The 21,028-nt window shown below is 53.0% G+C and overlaps 7 protein-coding genes across 7 annotated transcripts; 5 read left to right on the top strand and 2 right to left on the bottom strand.

Annotated features, from left to right (window-relative positions):
• Window positions 1–73: 73 nt before the first annotated feature.
• Window positions 74–1,434, bottom strand: CPAR01_11175 (RIO1 family protein; the record flags this gene model as incomplete). The annotated part of the gene is made up of 2 exons (XM_060495434.1): window positions 74–1,309; window positions 1,372–1,434. 2 exons carry the CDS (start codon window positions 1,432–1,434, stop codon window positions 74–76), a joined length of 1,299 nt encoding a protein of 432 aa, XP_060345782.1.
• Window positions 1,435–1,923: 489 nt separating this feature from the next.
• On the top strand, window positions 1,924–4,784 carry CPAR01_11174 (proteasome/cyclosome; the record flags this gene model as incomplete). The annotated part of the gene is made up of 4 exons (XM_060495433.1): window positions 1,924–2,044; window positions 2,097–2,167; window positions 2,225–4,702; window positions 4,758–4,784. The coding sequence occupies 4 exons, from the start codon at window positions 1,924–1,926 to the stop codon at window positions 4,782–4,784; spliced, it is 2,697 nt and encodes an 898-aa protein (XP_060345781.1).
• Window positions 4,785–8,031: 3,247 nt separating this feature from the next.
• CPAR01_11173 (MATE efflux family protein) lies at window positions 8,032–10,190 on the top strand (the record flags this gene model as incomplete). Its single annotated transcript, XM_060495432.1, has 3 exons — window positions 8,032–9,558; window positions 9,642–9,970; window positions 10,103–10,190. 3 exons carry the CDS (start codon window positions 8,032–8,034, stop codon window positions 10,188–10,190), a joined length of 1,944 nt encoding a protein of 647 aa, XP_060345780.1.
• A 1,405-nt stretch (window positions 10,191–11,595) lies between these two features.
• On the top strand, window positions 11,596–12,661 carry CPAR01_11172 (isopentenyl-diphosphate delta-isomerase; the record flags this gene model as incomplete). Its single annotated transcript, XM_060495431.1, has 3 exons — window positions 11,596–11,794; window positions 11,999–12,340; window positions 12,429–12,661. The coding sequence occupies 3 exons, from the start codon at window positions 11,596–11,598 to the stop codon at window positions 12,659–12,661; spliced, it is 774 nt and encodes a 257-aa protein (XP_060345779.1).
• Window positions 12,662–15,194: 2,533 nt separating this feature from the next.
• Window positions 15,195–15,479, top strand: CPAR01_11171 (uncharacterized protein; the record flags this gene model as incomplete). The annotated part of the gene is made up of 1 exon (XM_060495430.1): window positions 15,195–15,479. The coding sequence occupies one exon, from the start codon at window positions 15,195–15,197 to the stop codon at window positions 15,477–15,479; it is 285 nt and encodes a 94-aa protein (XP_060345778.1).
• A 1,981-nt stretch (window positions 15,480–17,460) lies between these two features.
• CPAR01_11170 (acetyltransferase) lies at window positions 17,461–18,515 on the top strand (the record flags this gene model as incomplete). The annotated part of the gene is made up of 3 exons (XM_060495429.1): window positions 17,461–17,765; window positions 17,896–18,148; window positions 18,264–18,515. The coding sequence occupies 3 exons, from the start codon at window positions 17,461–17,463 to the stop codon at window positions 18,513–18,515; spliced, it is 810 nt and encodes a 269-aa protein (XP_060345777.1).
• A 662-nt stretch (window positions 18,516–19,177) lies between these two features.
• On the bottom strand, window positions 19,178–20,118 carry CPAR01_11169 (uncharacterized protein; the record flags this gene model as incomplete). Its single annotated transcript, XM_060495428.1, has 2 exons — window positions 19,178–20,049; window positions 20,115–20,118. 2 exons carry the CDS (start codon window positions 20,116–20,118, stop codon window positions 19,178–19,180), a joined length of 876 nt encoding a protein of 291 aa, XP_060345776.1.
• Window positions 20,119–21,028: the final 910 nt, after the last annotated feature.

The following is a 21,028-nucleotide window of genomic DNA, read 5'->3' as shown; positions in this document are numbered from 1 at the left end:
TGATTGTGTATCAACAAGCGACAGAAGGATTTCTGGAAGTAGTAAAGTGCTTATTGTTCGATTCATCAACGGCTCAGGCCTCGTCTGCCACCGTCAACTTTGAGAATTTTTGGGTATCAACTTCATCCTCTGCTCTTCCACCTGTCTGCACTTCTTTTCCATCTCCATTTGCCGCTGGGACGCTTGCGTTCTCCGCGTCTGGCGCCTCATCGCCTGAGTCTTCCTCCTCTTCGTCGTCTTCCTCCTCTTCGTCGTCTTCCTCCTCTTCGTCGTCTTCCTCGGAGCCGTACTCTTCGTCGTCGTCTTCGCCCACGAACTCGCCCTCCTCGTTCTTGGAAGAGGCCTGTTCCTGAATGGCCTTCTCCAGATCCTTGGCCATCTTCTTTGTGAAGCCAGATGCCGTCAAGGTCGCATCAATTCTTGTGGCACCGCCCTTGCCAACCAACTTCTTTGCGTCCTTGTAGAACGGTCCTGGTGTCGTAGGGGTGAACTTGAACCTCTTTTCGAAAAAGCGCTTGATGCAGTTGACATCTCTGTCAAAGTACATTTCTGCGTTCTCATGATCCATCGACACCATTTGGGGGAAGTCGATGACGATGGGTACCAACTTGACGGTCTCCTCATCCCCTTCTTCTGTTGTTGTGACGGATACTTCTTCCTTGATGAGGATATTGAACTCGTTGTAGTCGCCGTGGATAAGCCCATGCTTAGCCAAGCGGAGAAGCAGATCAATCAGCTCAGAATAGAGCAGCGCAGGGTCTGGGACGTTGGATATTTGGCGGAGAGGGAACGAATCGATGAAGGACATAACAATGGTGTGTCGGTTCTGAGCGATAGGTTCGGGCACCGGGAATCCTTCATCTTTCAGTGCCTTCATGAAAGCAAACTCCTTCATTGCGGCGAGCCTGGAAAGATACATCCAGGATCCTGACTGCTTGTTCTTGAGGTAGTCTCGGTTCGATTTGACTGTCCGGAAAGAGATACGACCGAGTCTGTGGATTTTGAGAATGCATTGCACGCCTCTGTCGTCGGCAACCATGACAATGTCGCTCTCCTTGCCGACTCCGACTCTGCTGCCAACGCTGTAGACTTCCTTGCGCGTCGAGTATTGGTGCATCGCGAGATAGTCGAGACCGCCGTAGGTGAGGCGGTATCCATCATACTTGGCTTCCTTGACCTTGGCGATGAGGCCAACCTTGGCGAGATTGGAGATGCAGCGGTGAACTCCGCTTGCGCCACCACGGAGGCGCGATAATTTCTCGATCAGTGACGTCGGGACCAGCTCGTGGTTCTTGGTGCCTTGTTCAACCTGTAGATCCTGTAAGTGGACTGCCTGGAGGGGTTATGGAGGGGTAGGGTGAGGGAACGAACTGCTGCGAGGACCTTCCAGTCCTCAGCGGCCAAGTGCCGCAGTGCCTTGGTATCTAAATGCATCTAGGAAGTTGTGCGATCGCAACAATACGTATTTGGAAAAATTGGTCTGGAGTTGAAATTCTTCCCCCAGATCTCAAGGTACTGAATTCGGTGCCCAAGAACCCCTCCATTGAAAAAAAGCAGCCGGGGTTTGGATGTGCGCTATCGATAAGGTGAACAAGATATGATAAGATAAGCCGGGATGGGGTCATCGACTCCGGCGGTCACGTGGCAGGCTGAACACTCCAAGCCCAGGTGTGTCTGTGCGGCAGGCAGGCCAGGCTCGTACGCAACCGGGGAGCTTCGACTTGTTGCTTAGCTTTACAAAGCTACCATCACCTTCCATCTCCCTCACGAATCACAACCATCCACCACCCTATCCTTCTCTCAACCGCACACCATCGATCCGACGTCCACTCCTTGACGAATTGCACAGACGTACGCGCCGATTCTTGACCAAACTCCCGAGGACCTACCCCACCTATACAGAGTCCACAAACACACGTCAAGATGGCGCAGGACAGCGAGAAGCCTACCGCTGCCGACAAGGGCAAGGGAAAGGCCGTGGAGGAGAGCAAGAAGGAGAAAGCCCAGGTTAACGGCAAGAAGGACGACGAGAAGATTATCGATTGTGAGCGATACGGGTTGTCTTGCGATATTGATGAGGGGCTAACTGTTCGTAGCTGCGGAGGAGCTCAGCGAAGAGGACCAACAGCTGAAGAATGAGCTGGATATGCTCGTCGAGCGCCTCACGGTGCGTTGCGTGATTGAAATGCCAGTATCGTGTGCAAAATGCTAACGTTGGCTCTAGGAATCCGATGCCTCTCTCTACAAGCCGGCCCTCGAGGCCATGAAGAACTTCATCAAGACGTCAACCTCATCAATGACGGCTGTGCCCAAACCGCTGAAGTTCCTGAGACCACACTACGAGACGATGACAAAACTATTCGAGGATTGGCCGACGGGAGAGAACAAGACGTCACTCGCAGATGTTTTGTCAGTGATTGGTATGACGTATTCCGACGAGGACCGACAAGACACTCTCAAGTACCGCCTACTTGCACCGTCATCCGACATTGGATCATGGGGCCACGAGTACACCCGGCATTTGGCTCTGGAGATTGGCGAGGTGTACGGAAAGAGGATAAACGCCGACGAGCCGACAAAGGATCTGGTCGACCTTGCCTTGATTCTCATTCCGCTCTTCTTGCAGAGCAACGCCGAGGCAGATGCTGTGGACTTGATGAGCGAGCTCGAGATCATCGATCAGATCCCCAACCACCTCGACAAGGACACATACGGCCGCGTCTGCCTTTACATGGTCAGCATGGTCAACTTGCTGACTTACCCCGACAACGAGCTCTTCCTCAAGACCGCCCACGACATCTACCTCACATACAAGGAGTACGCCCTGGCAATGACCCTTGCCATTCGCCTTAACGACGTCGAACTCATCAAGGCCGATTTTGAGAAGGCCGAAGATCCCGCATTGAAGAAGCAGCTCGCTTTTCTCATCGCACGGCAACGCATTGTCCTAGATCTTCCCGCAGAGGACGCGGACTCCCAGGCTGTCGTGGAGTGCCTGTCGAATCTTAAGCTGTCCGACCACTTCAAGTCCCTGGGTAAGGAGCTCAACATTCTGGACCCCAAGACTACAGAAGACATCTACAAGAGCCACCTTGAGAGCAGCCGTGTTGCTGGCATGACCAACCTTGATTCAGCTCGCCACAACCTGGCAGCCGCTTTTGTCAACGCCTTTGTAAACGCCGGCTTCGGTAACGACAAGATGATGCTGGTTGAACAGGACAAGGAAAGCTGGGTATGGAAGACTAAAGGCGACGGCATGATGTCGACTGTGGCCTCTCTGGGTACTCTGTTGCTATGGGATGTTGAGGCTGGTTTGGACAAGATCGACAAGTACACCTATGCCGCGGAGCCCGAGATCTTGGCTGGCTCGATGCTTGCCATTGGTATCATGAACTCCGGAGCGCGTGTTGACTCCGAGCCCGCTTTGGCTCTGTTGGGTGACGAGGACAAGCTGCACCACAAGAACCCTCTTGTCCGAACCGCCAGCATCATGGGCCTGGGTCTCTCCTACGCCGGCTCAAACAACGACTTTACCTTGGAGCTCCTCCTGCCCATCATCACTGATTCTTCCCAGGATATGCAAATTTCCGCCATGGCTGCCCTGGCCTGTGGTCTGATCTTTGTTGGTTCCTCCAACCCCGAAATCAGTGAGGCTATCGTCACAACTCTGCTGGACGATGAACGCAAGAGCCAGCTTACAGACAAGTGGACTCGTTTCCTGGCACTTGGTCTTGGCTTGCTCTTCTTTGGCCGTCAGGAAGAAGTCGACGTCATCCTTGAGACCCTCAAGGCTGTTGACCACCCGATGGCGAAGCCGACGGCCGTGCTGGCTGAGATCTGTGCTTGGGCAGGCACCGGTGCTGTCCTGAAGATCCAGGAGTTGCTCCACATTTGCAACGAGCATATTGAGGATTCAGACGAGAAGAAGGGTGACGAGCTCCTCCAGTCATACGCAGTAATCGGTATCGCACTCGTTGCCATGGGCGAAGATGTGGGCCAGGAGATGGTTCTTCGGCAATTCGGCCATCTGATGCACTACGGCGAGCCCAACATCAGGAGAGCAGTGCCTCTGGCCATGGGTCTGATCAGCCCCAGCAACCCCCAGATGAAGGTCTACGACACGCTCTCCAGATACTCCCACGACAACGACAACGACGTTGCTATCAATGCCATCTTCGCCATGGGTCTCCTGGGTGCGGGTACGAACAACGCCAGACTTGCCCAGCTTCTTAGACAGCTGGCCAGCTTCTACCACCGCGACCAGGAGTCTCTCTTCATGGTGCGCATTGCTCAAGGTCTTTTGCACATGGGCAAGGGTACCATGTCGGTCAACCCCTTCCACACTGACCGCAACGTTCTTTCGCGCGTGTCTACGGGTGGTCTGCTCGCCGTGCTGGTCGCCATGATCGATGCCAAGTCGTTCATCACATCTAACTCACACTACCTGCTCTACTTCCTGGTGACGGCTATGCACCCCCGTTTCTTGGTGACGTTGGACGAGGACCTGAAGCCGTTGAAGGTCAACGTCCGCGTTGGTCAGGCAGTTGATGTTGTCGGCCAGGCGGGTCGGCCCAAGACTATCACCGGCTGGCAAACACAGAGCACGCCGGTTGTTTTGGCGTACGGCGAGCGTGCGGAGCTTGAGGATGAGCAGTACATCAGCTTGAACAGCACACTAGAGGGATTGGTGATTCTCAAGAAGGTACGTTTGAGGATTCGTTATTAATGTGAAGGCGTGCGTTGCTAACTAATTGCAGAACCCCGACTGGGTAGAGGAGAAATAGATGATTTCAGGGTGTTCGGGGGGACCTGGGATCGTAGGTTCAGGCATGGAACTGGGACACGATACACTGTATAGTAATCTTACGTCTGTGAGTGGCATTCGAAATGTCATCAGACAGATGAGATCCCACACCAATAGACGGATCAGCTGCAATGAAGAGGCGTTTTAACGTTTACACATATTCGAAAAGTGACAATGTTCTTGAATGCATATGAATCTTTTGAGATCCCCGGTCAACCGAACGCAAATATGCGAGCCGCAGCCTTGTACGGTTTCGATTTGCACAACCAGGTCATGCCGAAGCCCGACGATGCGATGGGCAGCATGCCGGCTATCATCTTTGAGCCTGATACGCAAATGAACGTGGTAAAGGAAGTGTGGCATTTTCCAGTCTACTACCAAGGACTTTCTCCATGAGCTCGGAGACGTTCGCATAGCTGAACACTCTTACAGCACTATGGCTAGGTTTGGGGGCTCGCCATAAAAGGTATTATTCGATCAATGTTCTGCCGTTACTGATTGCTCAGGCGATTCTTGTTATTCTATATAGTATATCTACATAGCATCAGTGGACACTCCTACTGAATAAGGGTTACCGTTCCTTCATCACGGTCAACCTCCCGCCCTCGTGATACGCCAAGTTCTTGGAGGACTTTCATAAGCTAACCCGGTTATTATACGCATAACTACCAACAGAGCAAACACAGTGTCCAGGCACATCACCAACGACAAGAGCAACGGCCTGCTAGCTGCCTAATATTGAATGATGTCTGCTAGCAAGTGGGCTGCGGCGTCGGTTTGAATCTGATCTCGGTCAGACGAAGGTGTGTATTCGCAGATGCTGACACAACGACTCCGCTTGCCTCATGCAGCAATTTTTGCCGGTGCGAACCAATAGCCTTCGTTTCCCGGGGGAGATCTGAGATTGGGATTTCAACCCGATCCGAGATGCGATGAGATTATCACATCAAGTCATCCATTTCTGGCCCAGCCCAAAGAGGCCACCGCTACCCTCTTACGGATAGATGTTGGCAATTAGAGACAAATGTGCATCCAGATGCGCATGCGCATGGGGGATATGTCTTTACTTTACACCATGGGCGAAAGAAAGGTCTTGCTTGTACGTAATGGACGTCACAACGGTTGCATGGTGGGATATTGCCTGTAAAGCGATACGGGCACAACGGGGAAGTGGACGGGATGGGATAGATAGGGGATGGGTACAAAAGGCTAAACCAGGCTGAGTTGAGCTGACCGCGTTGTCGCGCTGTAACCCTGTCTGATACTTATGCGAAAAGACTGGCAGTCTGGCGGAACTTCGGAGAGGAGATGGAGAGAGAGGAGGGGCAAAACCGCTAGCGCTGGTGGAGGCTGGGGGATGGATAGTGGAAGTGGAGGGGATGGGAATGGGCCGGGCAGAGAAAACGGACGTTCTGGGCTGGGGATGTCGTGAACCAAAGCCATAACACTACGGAGTACAGGTGAATATACTGATGGGAATTTCAAGGGTGGCAGTTACCACTAATAGCACGCGAAAAGAGAATATTGAAGATTGCGAGTCTGCCCTGTGATTCTTTGAGTATGAGTGGGAGGATGCGGCGGAATGTTACACGATGGGATTGCGTGTGTTGATTGTTTGGGGTCCGTTGGTCGGATGTTATTGTTGATGGATAAGATTCCGGGGTCCCGGTCACGACGGCGGAGCCCGGGGAGGCGGCCGACGGGCCCCTTTGCTGGGTTCGGCGGGATGCGTCGCATCTGGGCTCTTCTCTGTCTCGTCTTTCCTTATCAGCTCCGGGATGTAAGTACATTGGATACGGGTAAGTACGGAGTATAGGTACTGAGTGTCGATGACAGAACTAAGGGACAGACTTGGAAGTAGCTCCCACCCGCTGGAAAGGTTCCAAACGGCGGGTAAACTGCCAAAAACATAAAAAGTTGGTTAGATCTGCAAAGAGATGGCAAGAAGGATGCGGGATGCCAAGCTTTGAAAAGGCAAGATGCTACGGGACATAGATTCCCTGGTGTGTCATTGGCCGGATGAGTCAGGCGATTGGCAAGCAGCGGTTCGCTTACAACGTGCCCTGGTGGGATGAAAGAAAGCTCTGGGAAGGCACGACTTGTAAGTTGCACCTACCTTACCTCATGCCATATTGGTGCGGCTGCTAGGTACTTGCCTAGTGAGATGGATGGCAAATGACAACGGGAGAGAAAATGTCAGAGCTGCAAGGCAAGTGAAGCTAAGTCTACCTTGGGGAGTCCTTGCCTTCGGATATCATTTAGTTACCTTTGGGAAAGTACGTAGTACGGATGCAAGTGCAAAGGGCACCGCCACTGCCATGCGAGGCAGTGGATCGCGCAATTACTGGGTGGATATCCAGGCGAATCTAGCCGCTTCGCGCTTCGCGGGCAACGACGGGGAGACCCTGGAAAGCAAGAGCGAGACTGGCTGACTGTGGACTGGGAATTCCTCTATCTCTCTCCCGTCTCTCTTTTCCATCCATGCTTGTTTTCCATGGATGCGCTATCCGTACTTCGTTACTTCGTACGCGTTCTCTGGCAGTGGCACCGTACTCCGTAGCCCAAGATGGTCTTATTCCCCAGCTTTCGCCTCGGGAAGTGCGCGCAGCCCACCTAGCCAGCTCCAGTCCAGGTCCTCAGCAAAGGGCGCGGGTGACTCTTCCGACTTCCTATCTATGCCTTAAACTAATAACCTCCTCGTCACCCCTCCACCGCCCACGTTCATGCTCTCCTCCTCTTCCGCCTCTTCTGCCTACTCTCTTCTCGCCGAGCTTTCTCCTATCTGCAAGCTCTTTCTTTTTTCTCTTCAAAAACAACCTACGATCAGGGAGAAAGTAAACCGAATCGTACGAGACGACCATCCGAACATTGGCATCCGTTCCCGCGTAACAGACTAGATTGGCCCTCGCTTGTCCAATATCTCTTTTGGAGAAGCGCAAATCGGACGTTGGAGTTTCGGAGGCACGCCAAAGCAAACCATTGCACACCGACACCGGCCTGAGTAATCCTTCGTCGCATCCGACTGCGCGACGTCGTCTTACCTGAGATTCCCCGTTCGAAGCACCAAGACACGTGCAGATTATTGGTTGGGGTTACCTAGCGAATTGCGCAACTCGCATTGAGAGCAAAGGCGAGAGGACGACGTTATAGTACGGCGGAGAACAAGGTGTTACTGACCTCCGCATCTCTACACCTACACTTGAAAGTCGGTCAGCGACAACTGCGTCATGGGGGACGACCGCAGCATTCCCATCAAGGCGGCTTCTTCGAGCCGCGACTTTGTCGCCCAGCTCAGCTCGTCTTTCATGACGGGAACCCCGCCCGCACAAGAGCTCCTGGCAAGAGATTTGGCAGAATGCTCAGAAGACGAATACGTCGATGAGAATGAGGATGCCATCGGCTCCGACGACGAGGACGTGTCCGCCGAGGGCCCTCTCTTCTACCGCCGCCCGAGCGGTGTTGCATTCGGCACCTCCCGCCCCGTTATGAACCCGCAACCGATATACGCCGCCGAAGAACCACCAGTCCTCACTAGAGTCGAAAAGAAGCAGTCGCGCGATGCCGAGCTGAGTCTGTTGCGTGATAACCATCTTTTGCCTCCCAAACATGCCCGAGAGGAAAACGAGCCATTCTATCGCCGCGCCTACAGACGTCTCTTCAGCACAAAGGTTCCACTCGAGCCTCACGATGAAGAGGCACCCCAGGCCATCGTTCGTCGACCCTCTGAATCAACCCCTCTATTGTCCGGAGCTCCAGCGCCAGATGTTGATGGCCATGGGACTCTCAATGAGCAGTGGGAAGCGGCAGTCTCGACGGGCCAACTTCGCACTACTTGGCAGCGCGAAGCCAAGACCATCATTCAGTATGCCAGTCCGCTCATTGTTACCTTTATGCTGCAGTACTCGGTCAATGTTGTTTCCATCTTCGCCGTAGGACACATTGGAAAGATTGAACTTGGCGCCGTGAGCTTGGCAACCATGACAGCGACTATCACCGTCTACGCGCCCTTCCAGGGTCTCGCGACGAGTCTCGATACTCTCTGTGCGCAGGCGTACGGATCCGGACACCGCCATCTCGTCGGACTGCAATTTCAGCGCATGACATATTTCTTGCTCATGTGCTTTGTCCCGCTGGCCGTGTTGTGGTTCTTCAGTGAGTCGGTGCTGCGGCTCGTCATCCCGGAACCTGAGTCTGCGCGGCTGGCTGGCCAGTATTTGCGCATGCTGATCCTGAGCGGACCGGCCTTCGTCTTCTTCGAGGGTGGGAAGCGGTTTGTGCAGGCGCAGGGTCTGTTTCAGGCCACCACTTGGGTCCTTTTGGTCGCTGCGCCCATCAACATCCTGTTGAACTGGCTGTTTGTCTGGAGGTTGGGATGGGGTTTCATCGGAGCTCCTGCTGCGGTTGTTTGCACCCAAAACCTGCTTCCGCTGCTGTTGTTCCTTTACGTGCGCTTCATCGACGGATACCAGTGCTGGGGCGGTTTCAGCAAACGAGCTCTGTCAAATTGGGGCCCGATGCTTCGCTTGGCTTTGCCCGGCATGATTATGATTGAGGCCGAGTACATGGCTTTTGAGATCCTGACTCTGTTCTCGAGCCAGTTCGGTCCGGAATACCTGGCGGCCCAGAGTGTCGTCGTCACGCTGTGTGCTATTACCTACCAGATCCCATTCCCCGTCAGCATCGCGGCGTCCACCCGAATCGCTAACCTCATTGGTGCCGGGTTGGTGGATGCGGCAAAGATTACCGGCGGAGTGGTAAGTTCATTAGCCCCCCCCCCCTCCATTACACGCTCCAGGAAAACCTAGTTTCAAAAATCATGTTCTGACTGATTCGACAGGCATTCGCAGCAGCTCTGATTGTGGGCGTGTTCAACGTCATCCTCTTTGGCAGCTTGAGATTCCACCTGCCAAGACTGTTTACCAATGATGAAGAGGTCATTGCCATTGTGGCCAACGTGCTTCCGCTGTGTGCGTTGATGCAGGTCTTTGACGGCCTATCCGCGGGAGCACACGGTTTGCTGCGTGGCATTGGCCGCCCTTCCATCGGTGGCTATGCGAACTTGACGGTGTACTACCTCATTGCGATGCCAATCTCCTTTGGGACCGCGTTTGGTCTTGATTGGAAGCTCAAGGGTTTGTGGCTGGGCGTCACGATCGGACTTGCCTTGTAAGTGCCCCGTTCTTATTTGGTTTTCTACTCCATCTCTTTCCTCAGATTTCTCGATTCTCCGGGCATGGGATGAGAGACGTGCAAAGTGCGTATGAGAGGAATTTGGCTGACTTATGTATCTTGTCATAGGGTCGCTATTATCGAGTATTCGTTTGTATACTTCACAGACTGGCACAAGGCGGCCAAAGAGGCGGAGTCGAGAAACCAGGCCGAGTGAAACGTCCTTGGCCAAGAGTTCGGTCACGACTTTTTTACGTATACCCCGGAATCGGTCAGCGGGGTCATGATGATTGTTTGGCTACAAATTGGTGATTTAATGATTGACTGTCGAAGATGTACGTCTGGATATATCAGATATATCCTGATTCGCATCTAGTAAGCCTTGAATTTCTGGCTTGGTCATGTTTAGCTAGCGAGCGAGCGAGCATCGCAAAACACAGCATAACCTTGGAAGTAATTGACGGAAGCGGGAGAAGAAGAGAAGAATGGTGCACAGATGATACGAATGCGGGCTCGGCCGTTGCAATGCCAATGTCAAAGTATCTGCGTTGCCCTCGCTCGATGAGACCAAGTCAGGTAAGCTGGTGCATCCTTTCGTTCCATGACCTCTGGTAGCATAGCGTGTGATCCTGTGACGTCTGTGGGAAGTGTCCGCTCAGATACTGACGGACGTCCGTGGTGGTTCGCGACCTGTCAGAACCACGTAGGGCAAGGCAGAGAAGCGGCTTGCAAGAGTCTAAGCTGGAAACTTCCCAACGAGTTCTTTCTAGCGGTACGAAAACGCATCAGGTCCAACTGGAGCAGAGATGTACCTGGATAATTTCCCGTTATATAATGAGGCTGATAAATCTTTCTTTCCAAGAAGCCCTGAAAGGTGGAATTAGAAGCCCGTTTCTCTCCGTTAAAGTTTCCGGGCCTCCAAGTGAAACTTTTGAGTTATGGTGCCAGTGCGGAAGCTCTCTCCAACTCAGGGACCGTCTTGCGGCCTGGGCAGCGCAGAGAACCACACCTCCAAAAAGGCAAGCTAAGCCAACAAGACAGGGATGCGGGAGATTGGCAAATTGGGGCCACGGCGAAAACCAGTGACAAACATCAATAGTCAGCTCCGTGAGTGCGAATTGGAACCGATTTCAGGTGGCCCGCCTGCTCACTCTGCCACCGGGGGAACGAATGGCGGGTGCAGGGGTGTGAGGGGCACTGATCATTTTCGAACAGTTTCCCGCCTGGGAGGATTGGAGGGGGAAGGGGAAGAAGAAGGTCAGAAGGGGAGACCCCTCCTTTTCTGCGAATCGCTACATTGGTACCAATTTCTCGTTCTTGCGCAACCTCTATCTTTTCCACCCTCGCACATTCGCAACTTCGGACGGGGGAAGTTCCGAACAAACCTACTCTTTTGCTCTCTCACATAATTGCCTATCGGTCTTTGCGCAACTTTATAAGAAGAGCAGTAAGCCTCTCTACCTCCCGCCCCTTTGTGCGCATGCGCAAAAGCTATCTTTGTAGCTATAGCTAGCTGTACAGAAAAAAAAAGTTTCGAAATTGGAAAGCTGACACAACACGCGACAATAGACGGGGTACACAACGAGACTTCCTCTTCCACGGGCAAACACGAAAAAATAAAGATGTCTACTACCACGACGACCACGACGACGGCCAACGAGGGCATCACGGCCGAGTCGATTCTGCGCCTGTTCCCCGACATCGACACGAGCACCGAGGCCCTTTCCGGTCACGATGCCGAGCAGATTCGGCTCATGGACGAGGTGTGCATTGTGTTGGACGAGAACGACAAGCCTATTGGCAATGCGAGCAAGAAGGCCTGTGAGTAGTTTCCCCTGTCCTCCTGGGCCGTCTGCCGGTTCCGCGTTGGGTGTAAACCCTCTCCCTCGAGTTGGTTGTTGCGGTGACTAGCCAAGCGCTGCCACCTTGTGACAAGGACAGAACGAGAGCGCGCAAGAGGAAGCAATAGAAGGGGAGACTACAAGACAACACAGTCGACTGACACTGAACTCCCCAAAACAACAGGCCATCTCATGACCAACATCGACAAGGGCCTCCTCCACCGCGCCTTCTCCGTCTTCCTCTTCGATCCGGAAACCAACCGCCTGCTCCTGCAGCAGCGCGCCACGGAAAAGATCACCTTCCCCGACATGTGGACCAACACGTGCTGCTCCCACCCGCTGGGCATCCCCGGCGAGACGGGCGCGAACCTCGAGGATTCGGTCGCGGGCGTCAAGCGCGCCGCGCAGAGGAAGCTGGAGCACGAGCTCGGCATCGACCCGAAGCAGGTGCCCTTTGATGACTTCCACTTTTTGACGAGGATTCATTACAAGGCGCCTAGCGATGGCAAGTGGGGAGAGCACGAGAGTATGTTTTACCCTTCTTTTCCATTCCCTTTCTCTTAGGAAGTTTGGGTAAAGAAGACAATGTATAACCTTTGCTAATTCGGTCACAGTTGACTACATTCTCTTCATCAAGGCCAAGGTCGACCTCAAGCCCAACGAGAACGAGGTCCGCGCGACGCAGTACGTCAGCGCCGACGAGCTCAAGAAGCTGTTTGAGGACCCCCAGCTCAAGTTCACCCCCTGGTTCAAGCTCATTTGCAACTCGATGCTGTTCCAGTGGTGGGAGAGCCTCGACTCTGGGCTGGAGAAGTACACCAACGAGCAGGAGATTCGTCGCATGTAAATGAGAACTGATGTCTGATTTTCTGATGGCAAAGAGATCTGGCAGCGTGGAAGGACCCCAATGGTCCGTCATGAGAGAGCATTAGACGTGGAGTTTTGTCTCGTCGTTGCAGTTTTTCTTCTCTGTCTCCCTCTCCCTATCTTTTGCATGTGGCGGTAAAAAACAAAACAGACACTGTTGAAGTGTTCCCTGCCCTTCTTTATTTTCTGAATTTTCGTAATCCTAGATATCCCCCCTTTTTCATCATATGAATACGACTTGGGGCGTTGGCTGCTGGCCACGTTGAATTGAAAAACTTTGTTCTAATGGAAAATGTGGCCTGGTGATTGATGATGGCGGAAGGGATCTCAAGTCATGCTTGTTAATTAGAACGGGCTGGCGGAGATTTCTACTTCGTCCCTTCTCGTGGAACACCAAGACCGGTGGTAGAGGAGTCGTTAGGAGCAACGCGGAGTCCTCTGGGCTTAGGGAGTCTTGTCTCGGGATGGCTGTTTGTTTTGAGCATGCAGCTGGAGGGAGGCTACCTTACTAAGAGGGGCTTTCTAGATTCTTATTTGATGCTCAATGATGGATGCCGGAGGAGCTTTCCCCTACAACGGGAGCGTAGTACGCTATTTATACGTTGGAGTTGCTGAATGAGGCCGTTGTGGATGATTATGGGGCAGCTTTAGTTTCGTTCATCCTCGGGTTAGTGCTCCGTGAGAACGGGGAAAAGCTTCCGCAATGCTTTGATATCTGCGAGATAGCAGAGAAGGTTGATACGTCTGAAGATTAGCATTATGTTGTAGTTGGGGACTTGGGAATCAATTGCAATTCAGACTTCCGTATCGCTGAATACTCGAAAAGCTTGGAGAAGACCCTCACCGCGGGACTTCCCAATTACTCTATCAATGCCGCGAGTACAGGACCCACATCACGTTTCTACTGATGGATTTTGATGGTCTTTGCTCATGATCCGGAGGAATCCGGAAAATGAGGAGCATGGATGATCTGCTTTGGCTTGTCACCAGATGTTTCGTATGCAGGGAGTCAGTCGTGATGGAATCGACCCATTCCAGAGTGGTGAGCTACTTTCTTGGCCTACTCGAACGGTTTCCTTTGTCTTTCAAACCTCTCGAATAATCTTAATGACCTGAGATCAAATAAGAGGAACAGCTACGGTATACAAGGGCCAGGATGTTTCGAGGAGCCCGATTCTAAAGACGAGAACGCTTGATAAGTCCATGGTTCCTGTCTTGGATGCCCACTTACCTTGCGCCTCTTACGCCAGGTGATTATTGTCTGAGTTGTGCTTCCGGGTATAACCAGAACGTCCGTCAGTGACCCTGGACGCACATGTTAGACGTGCTACTCGCTTGTAAGGAGGCAGCAGCTTCCTCTTCGGACGTTATTATCGTAATTGTCATAGCTACAGGGCCAAGCAACGCAATGTTATGTTGGGGGTCTTGGTACAGAGGCTAGGCACTGCTCGGGTGAGCTTCGCCATCGCTGATTTGAAGTTCGACAAGTATAAGTCAACATTGTAATATCATACTGAGCGATTGGGGCTTATCGTGGACAGACTGGAAAGGTGAGCGATAGTATTGACGACCCTGAAATGGACCTCAGTGAAGACATTGCCGTTGTCAACAAGTGAAAGCACACTTGTCTGTGCAAATACACAAATAGCATATATTTATGATCACAGACAGATACATGTACGTCAATCCATGGAATTGAATATGTTCCCGCCCAGTTTGCTTCAGGAACCTCCACCTGCACCTGTCATGGCAAGCAACATCTAGATCCAAGCCTCATGTTTACCAGATATTAAAAGAGAGCTATCTCGATACGTTGTACATCACAAAGCTTAACTGTCGTCATCTAGGTTGCTGAGAACGCCCAATAAGGATTCTTCATCGAGTGACATACTGTAAGTAAAACAACATGAACCGGTTGGCGTGCCTCAAAGGAATTATGTTCTGACCTTAGGTGTCCAGGTATCTTGTTGTCAGAAACAACGTTAATTACCAAAACAGCGCAAAGGTAGGTACGTCGCGAGCGCGACATGTAACCTGTACATGTGCTCGGACTTGTCCAGGTGATGAGTTGCACCTTCCATTCACTCGCATCTTGCCTCGATGCTGGGCCAGGCAAGCACGATGATGTAATATGGGTGACATCAACCCGCTGTTCTGGACTGACAAGTTCCATTCCATTCCATCTCGTTTAACATACATCAGCACCGACGTTGCTGCTCAATGGAGAACTCAATTCTACAAAGCTTCCGCTCTACTTTTTTGAAAATGCCCTCAAAGGCCGTCTAGAAGGGGCTGGTCTCACCCCCAGAAGCTCTTCTGGGGTTTCGAATGTATACATGCCATTCGCTTTCAACTTCGTTCTGCACAGCTAACTCGGAGCAGAGGTTGGAGAAATCCTGTTCTCCATCATTCAAAAACCACAAACGGCGTAAACGAAGGCCAGCCTGACAGCACGAGATTCCCGAGAGCAAGACACACAATCGATCTACCAACGATGAGCGCCGAGTAATACGATGCAGCAGTGCCCAACCAACGGTTCAACGATACTCACATCACTCCTCATACTTGGCAGAGCACTGCATATGCACCCCACGTGCGAAGGATGGCGCGGTAGTCCAGCTGGCTTATCTCATTACTCGTCACTGCATCTGCACCTCTTATCTCGGCAACATTCCTCGCCTTTGCCCACACAACGCAAACCAGCAGAGCCTCCAAGACGCCAAGCCTATCCGCCTGACACTCACTGCAACTCATCCCACGCAGGTGTTTGTTGGGTCAAGCCTGGGAATGGGAGCTGATTCCCACCCTCCCAATGAATCCTTTTTCCCGGGCTGAAACCCAAGCTGGAGCGGTCGCGGGACACGGAACCCGCCACTGTGTGCGGTACATCCGGACACCGAACCCGGGAACGCCGTGGACCCTGACGGAGCTGATAGGGATCAGTGGGACGCATTGGCCGCAGGAAGTGCCACAACGTACTATGCCGTTATTGGCATGTACAGCCGCTGCGATTGGTCGACTTTGGGAGTTATGTGACGGTTGATCCAAAGATACAGGCCACAGGCCACTCCCAACTGACGATCTCTAGGATACCTGACCCAACGACAGGGTCTCGCCAGCCTGCCTTTCCCCGCACACCGGCTGTCTTCCACCATCTCCATCTCTCGTCACCGAGACATGCTCCAGTGAGGATGCCTTGCTCTGCGGCATCCGCCGATGCTCCTCAACCATTCAACCACACTGTTATTAATCAGGCCGCTTCTACAAGATCATCCTCTGCACTAGGTGGAGGCGAGCGGCGTTGGCTAGACCTGCATACCCGTACACACCAGGTCGGGATGGCCACCGCCAGTCCTGATGCGGTACACGAACACATGCCCAAATCTCCACGGTCAACGGCCTGGTCTGTCGCTTGAAAGCTGCAGCCCAGGTCACCCCAGCCCGCCCTCCCCCTCATCAACGTTTACGCCGCTGTCCTCGTGCCACCTACTATTACGGCATATCCTGATAGTTTGAATCCCATCAGCATGGTTCTGGCTAGTGTTGAGGCAAGCCAAGCCGGGTATCAAAGGTGCAAAGGTAACTTTGCCCGCATACTGTCGGTGCAAGCAGCATGGCACGACTGGCTCCCCCCTCTGCTCTATGCTGTGCGGGCATCATTGATGGTCGATCCAGAGTTCTCGCCGTGTTCAGCTCCTCGCCCTTGTCGGAATCAACAAACAATGTAGAGTACCTATCAACTACCGCCACCGCAGTCTCACAGGCGCGTGTGGATCCAATGCCCTGTGCCTATCTTTCCGTACCTACCCTCAACGCCCTACATCTCACAATCGCTACAGTCTCAAGGTTTCTCAGCTATCTGGAGACCATCCCGCGCAGGAGTTCCTCGACTCTCTCCACAACCTCCACTTCCCCCATCATCCCAGCTCGTGGTCTCACTCCCACTATCCCTCGCATTCACTATCTCTCAGACTTGTGCCAGCCTACCCCTAGTGTATCTAGTAACACTCCCCAAGCTACATAACCCCCCAGCTCCTCTCCGCTCCTCACCTGGTCCCCCTTCCGCTCCTCTCCTCTCCTCATCTTATCGTAATACGCTTTGGATAGGCTCTCACCAACAACACTGTTTGGCTTCCTACCAAGACAAGGATAAGGATCAAAGTCCTTTCTGCATCGAGAGTTCCTCGTCTCGAAGGCCCCAAGAATAGGGGGGCAGATCTCTGGACACGATCACGGCCGCGAGCTGTGCTTTGTTGCTAGACTGCTACTCACTGGTCTCGACCAACATTCAATACCAACATCCATTCACATACTCTCAAACTCTCAACACGATACTCCTTCAATCAACGTCATTTGACAAATTGCCTGACAACACCCACCCACCAAATCTCTTTGCCCATTTATCGCATATCGCGTGTTGTGAAGACACTGCTGTCTCCCGCGTCTTGCTGACGACCCCATCCCTCAAACATCGAACTTCAACAAGCCTACCTAGCCAAAGGACGTAACCCGTCAAAAAAATCATTATTGATGTCGGTTGACCTTCGTACAAGCCTCAATTGCCTTCGCCATCCATCGAGGTTTATGCCCGTCTCGAGAACACAACTCTCGAGAGACCATACGGGTGATAGTATACAGAATTTAAGTACGTCGGGTTCAAGCTCACTACGGAGTGTCCCACCACCAGAGTGAGATAGAGAGGCCCGTAATAGCGCTGACAAAAAAATCAAACAGATTCGTGAACAAGACAGGCTCTCCTGTCGAAAACTGAAGCCCGTCATGGAGCCCGTAAGCAAAAGCGTCACCCTTGTCGAGCTCAAACGTTCTCTCGTGCCCCCGAAATGGGAGGATACCGTGCGTGTCATTGGCATGTCGGAGTGCAAGGAGGCCGGCCTTTCGCTGGCCCACGCCTTTGCTGCTGATGATCTTAGCCAGTATCTCCTTGATGCCGACGATATGGCGAACATATCGGCCGAGTCGAAGTGGAAGCTGCACGTCGACATCATGACGTACATCGCAGCCGCCCACTCTCTTAACGGTATTGTCACCACCATTGGCTCAGACTACGATGCCGTTGCGCTGTGGTGAGTTTTGTGTCTCAGTTTTTTCCTGCTTTGCTCATGGAGGCATGGCATCTCATGACGACCCTGTCCCGCTCAGAGGCTTTCCCTGTCAAAAAGCAATATTGGACTAACATCAGACGGATCATGATAGGATGCCTCCTGGAAAGGACACTGATGGATGGTTGACCATCCTCCGCAGCGGGTTGTGGCGGCTCTATTTCCAGCTATCTGCGGAAGCTAGACGTCGATACTATGACGAGCTACTGCCTCTGCTGCATGACACCAAGCTGGAGGTCATGGGCGAGCGGGACAATGACTGCTACTACCTGGTCTACCTAGGGACCAAGCCCAACGCCCGGGGCAAGGGGTATGCGAAGAAGCTGCTCAACGACATGATTGAGAGGGTACGTTGAAGGGTCGCCATCTGGATTCTTTCCACAACTGTTGCATCTGGCAAACAACATTCGGCCTTGTAACAGCATTGTATCTTGGCTGTGCCCTGACTAACTCTTGAAACAGGCCGACGCGGAAAATCGTGCCGTCTACCTTGAGTCCAGCTCTCTGTCCAACAACGAGTACTATCTCAAGTATGGTTTCGAGTTTAAGCGCGAGATCCGGATGACGCGTGGGGATACACCCGTCAGCCTGTTCATCATGGTCCGCGAACCACGCGCGCACAAGAGCGGGGGAGGTCAGACGTACTCGACCGTAGTCTCGAGCAACATCAAGCTGCAGATCAATGCCGTGATGAAGGAGACGGCCAAGGTCTGAATGGCGGAGGGTGTTGAAGTTGTGAGCATCCTCCATCCTTCCTTTCGACCTGGAAACTGGTGATGTGATGTGTGTGCTGTGCGTTTTGTTTCTGCGTGTCCGGAGGTGGTGTAGTGTTACCTGCCTTTTTTGTGTTGACGATCCCTTCATTCATGGCTGCGGTCCTTGTGCGCAATGCTTGCCACCTGTGTCTCATGCTGACCACAGCTCGACTTTTTAACATTGACCTGAATGGGCGCGTCTGGTTCAACACCGACGCTTATGCGTTTGAAACTCACTGTCCCTACACTGTAGCGGCGATGGAATGATGTCTTCGTCGATTTTTACGAATGTTTTTGGATCTCGTCCTTTTAGTTTGCTTGTATCTACCGACTAGCTCTAGCCCTTCATTAGAATACTGACCGATTCACTCATTTCAATCATATCAATGGTTTGCGGTCTTTCCGCTGGTCCCTCGTCCCTTTTCAAGGCCTCACTCGTGACAGCATACCGACCCGGTTGCTGACACCATGCGTGACTCAACACTCCCGGTGAAGCCACCATTGAGATTTTCCCCCTCTGCCCACGGGACTTGTCCTCCCTACTTAGCAATTCTGACATTTCCCTGACGCTTTTTCGATCCACATCCATTCTTGTCTCCGCACACTTCTTGGCTTCCAAATCTAATAGTCGAGGATAGCCCAAGTCTCGTCGTCAATGGTGGTGTAAATCAGACCCTGGGAGAGCAGCTCATCCGCCGCGTCTATCGTGGCCCGCATGGCCAATCCCGCACCGCTCGAAATCTGGTTCAGGTGCACGCCCTCGTTGCCGCCGGGGGCATTGTTGATAAAGTTGAACATCTTTTGCGCGTTCGCCGAGACACCTCTAAGCTTGGAGGCCTGCGCGGGGTTGCCGCCGCCGGCCGCCGCACCACCGGCACCGTATCCATCTCCACCGTCAACGAACATGCCGTCTTCACCTCCTCCCGCACCGCCGTTCGCCGCGGGACCGCTGCCGTCGGCGTTGAGGGGTCCCTTTGTGAAGTAGAGGTGAACGTAGGTGGCCTCGAGGAGGTGGTAGTTTACCTCGTTGAAGTCGGTGACGGGGCGGATAAAGTGCGCACCGACGTGGCGTTTGCCGTTGAACGACTTGAGGCGGCCCCAGACGCGGACGTGGCCCTCGAGCTCGAGCTTCTCGTCGGCGTCGTCCTTTTTATCCGTGTCGACCCACTTCTTCACCTCGATGAGCCCCGTGCCGTCGTCGAGCTTGAGGGTGATGTTTGTGGGCTGGGGCGAGATCTGGCGGATCTGGGCGACAAAGGTGACCTGGGTGACGGTGGCGCCGTCGATTTTGAAGTCGGCGCCCGGGTAGGCTTCCTCGGCGTCGATGACCTGCTTGATTGTGACGGGGCGGAGGGATTCTTCGCTGTAGGCTTTTCCGCCGCCGCCCTGGGAGCCACCGCCGGCGCCGCCTTGGGAGCCGCCGTAGACGAAGCCGCCTGCGTCGTCACCGCCGCCTGCGCCGTAGGAGGTTTTTGTGAAACCGCCGTATGAAGCTGTGTAGGTAGGGTAAGTGGTTAGTTGAGGAGCTTTCGAGGTTAGGGGAGTGGAGCTGGTGTACTCATTGTGTATGTGTTATCTCTGAGAAAGGGTCTATGGGTTGTCGTGGATATGTTAGGGTTGACGGGGACTGTGTTTTTGGGGGTAAGAGGACGACGGGATGGTGGTTGTGGTGGGATGTGTGGTGGTGGTAGGTTGGGTGGTTTTGAACGGGAACGCGTCTTTTTGCCTGGCGACGCGACTGGGGGTTTAATTGATGTGCACGACGTGCAAAGTGCCACCCGCTGCCCGCTGTGGAATGCTGGTGCCCCGCGTTGTGACCATGACTGGATGAAAGCTGAGGGTGGGGGGCTCTGAGGTCCAAGATGACATAAGCTACATAAAATGGTCTGTGCTCAATGGCACCGGTTATCGGGAGCCGACTGATATCAGCTGTGGTCTTCAGTCGAGATAGGTAAGTTTATACGGTGACGGTGACGGTGAGTGAGTGAGTGAGTGAGTGTCTCACTTCACCTAGGCGTTATTAGTGAGCAATCAGAAAAGATTGAGTACTGGGAACCAATGTATTACTGAGATTCTGTAAGAATGGATGCAGTGGCTCGAGTGCCAACGGTGCACTGATTACAGATCCTTAATTCTGAGGTATGAATCCAAGGTATCGACATGTCATGATGTCTGCTAAACAATCTTCCTGACCCAGCATATGTCTCTTACCTCCAGCTTATTTTGTATTGGGAAACAATTCGAAAAATCTAGTGACTCTCCGACCTTGTTAACCGATGAATCTAGTGCACAATAAGAATACGAGTCACATGAATTCTAGATGAGGCCAAGTGAGGTTCCATGAGGTTCTCTCCAGGGTGACTGACCGATGTGGCGGTTGTCACTGCTCCGATTAGCCTCGGCTGACGGCGATTGCGGAGGGCCCCACACCACCAGGGCCCCCACAACGCCTTTAACAGCGACTGGATCACT

The sequence above is a fragment of the Colletotrichum paranaense genome (assembly GCF_030867605.1).
Source record: "Colletotrichum paranaense strain IMI 384185 chromosome Unknown Scaffold_9.1, whole genome shotgun sequence".
Classification (NCBI taxonomy): Eukaryota; Fungi; Ascomycota; class Sordariomycetes; order Glomerellales; family Glomerellaceae; genus Colletotrichum; species Colletotrichum paranaense.
The sequence above is the reverse complement of the archived record's forward strand: the minus strand, read 5'-3'. Positions and strand labels throughout refer to the sequence as shown.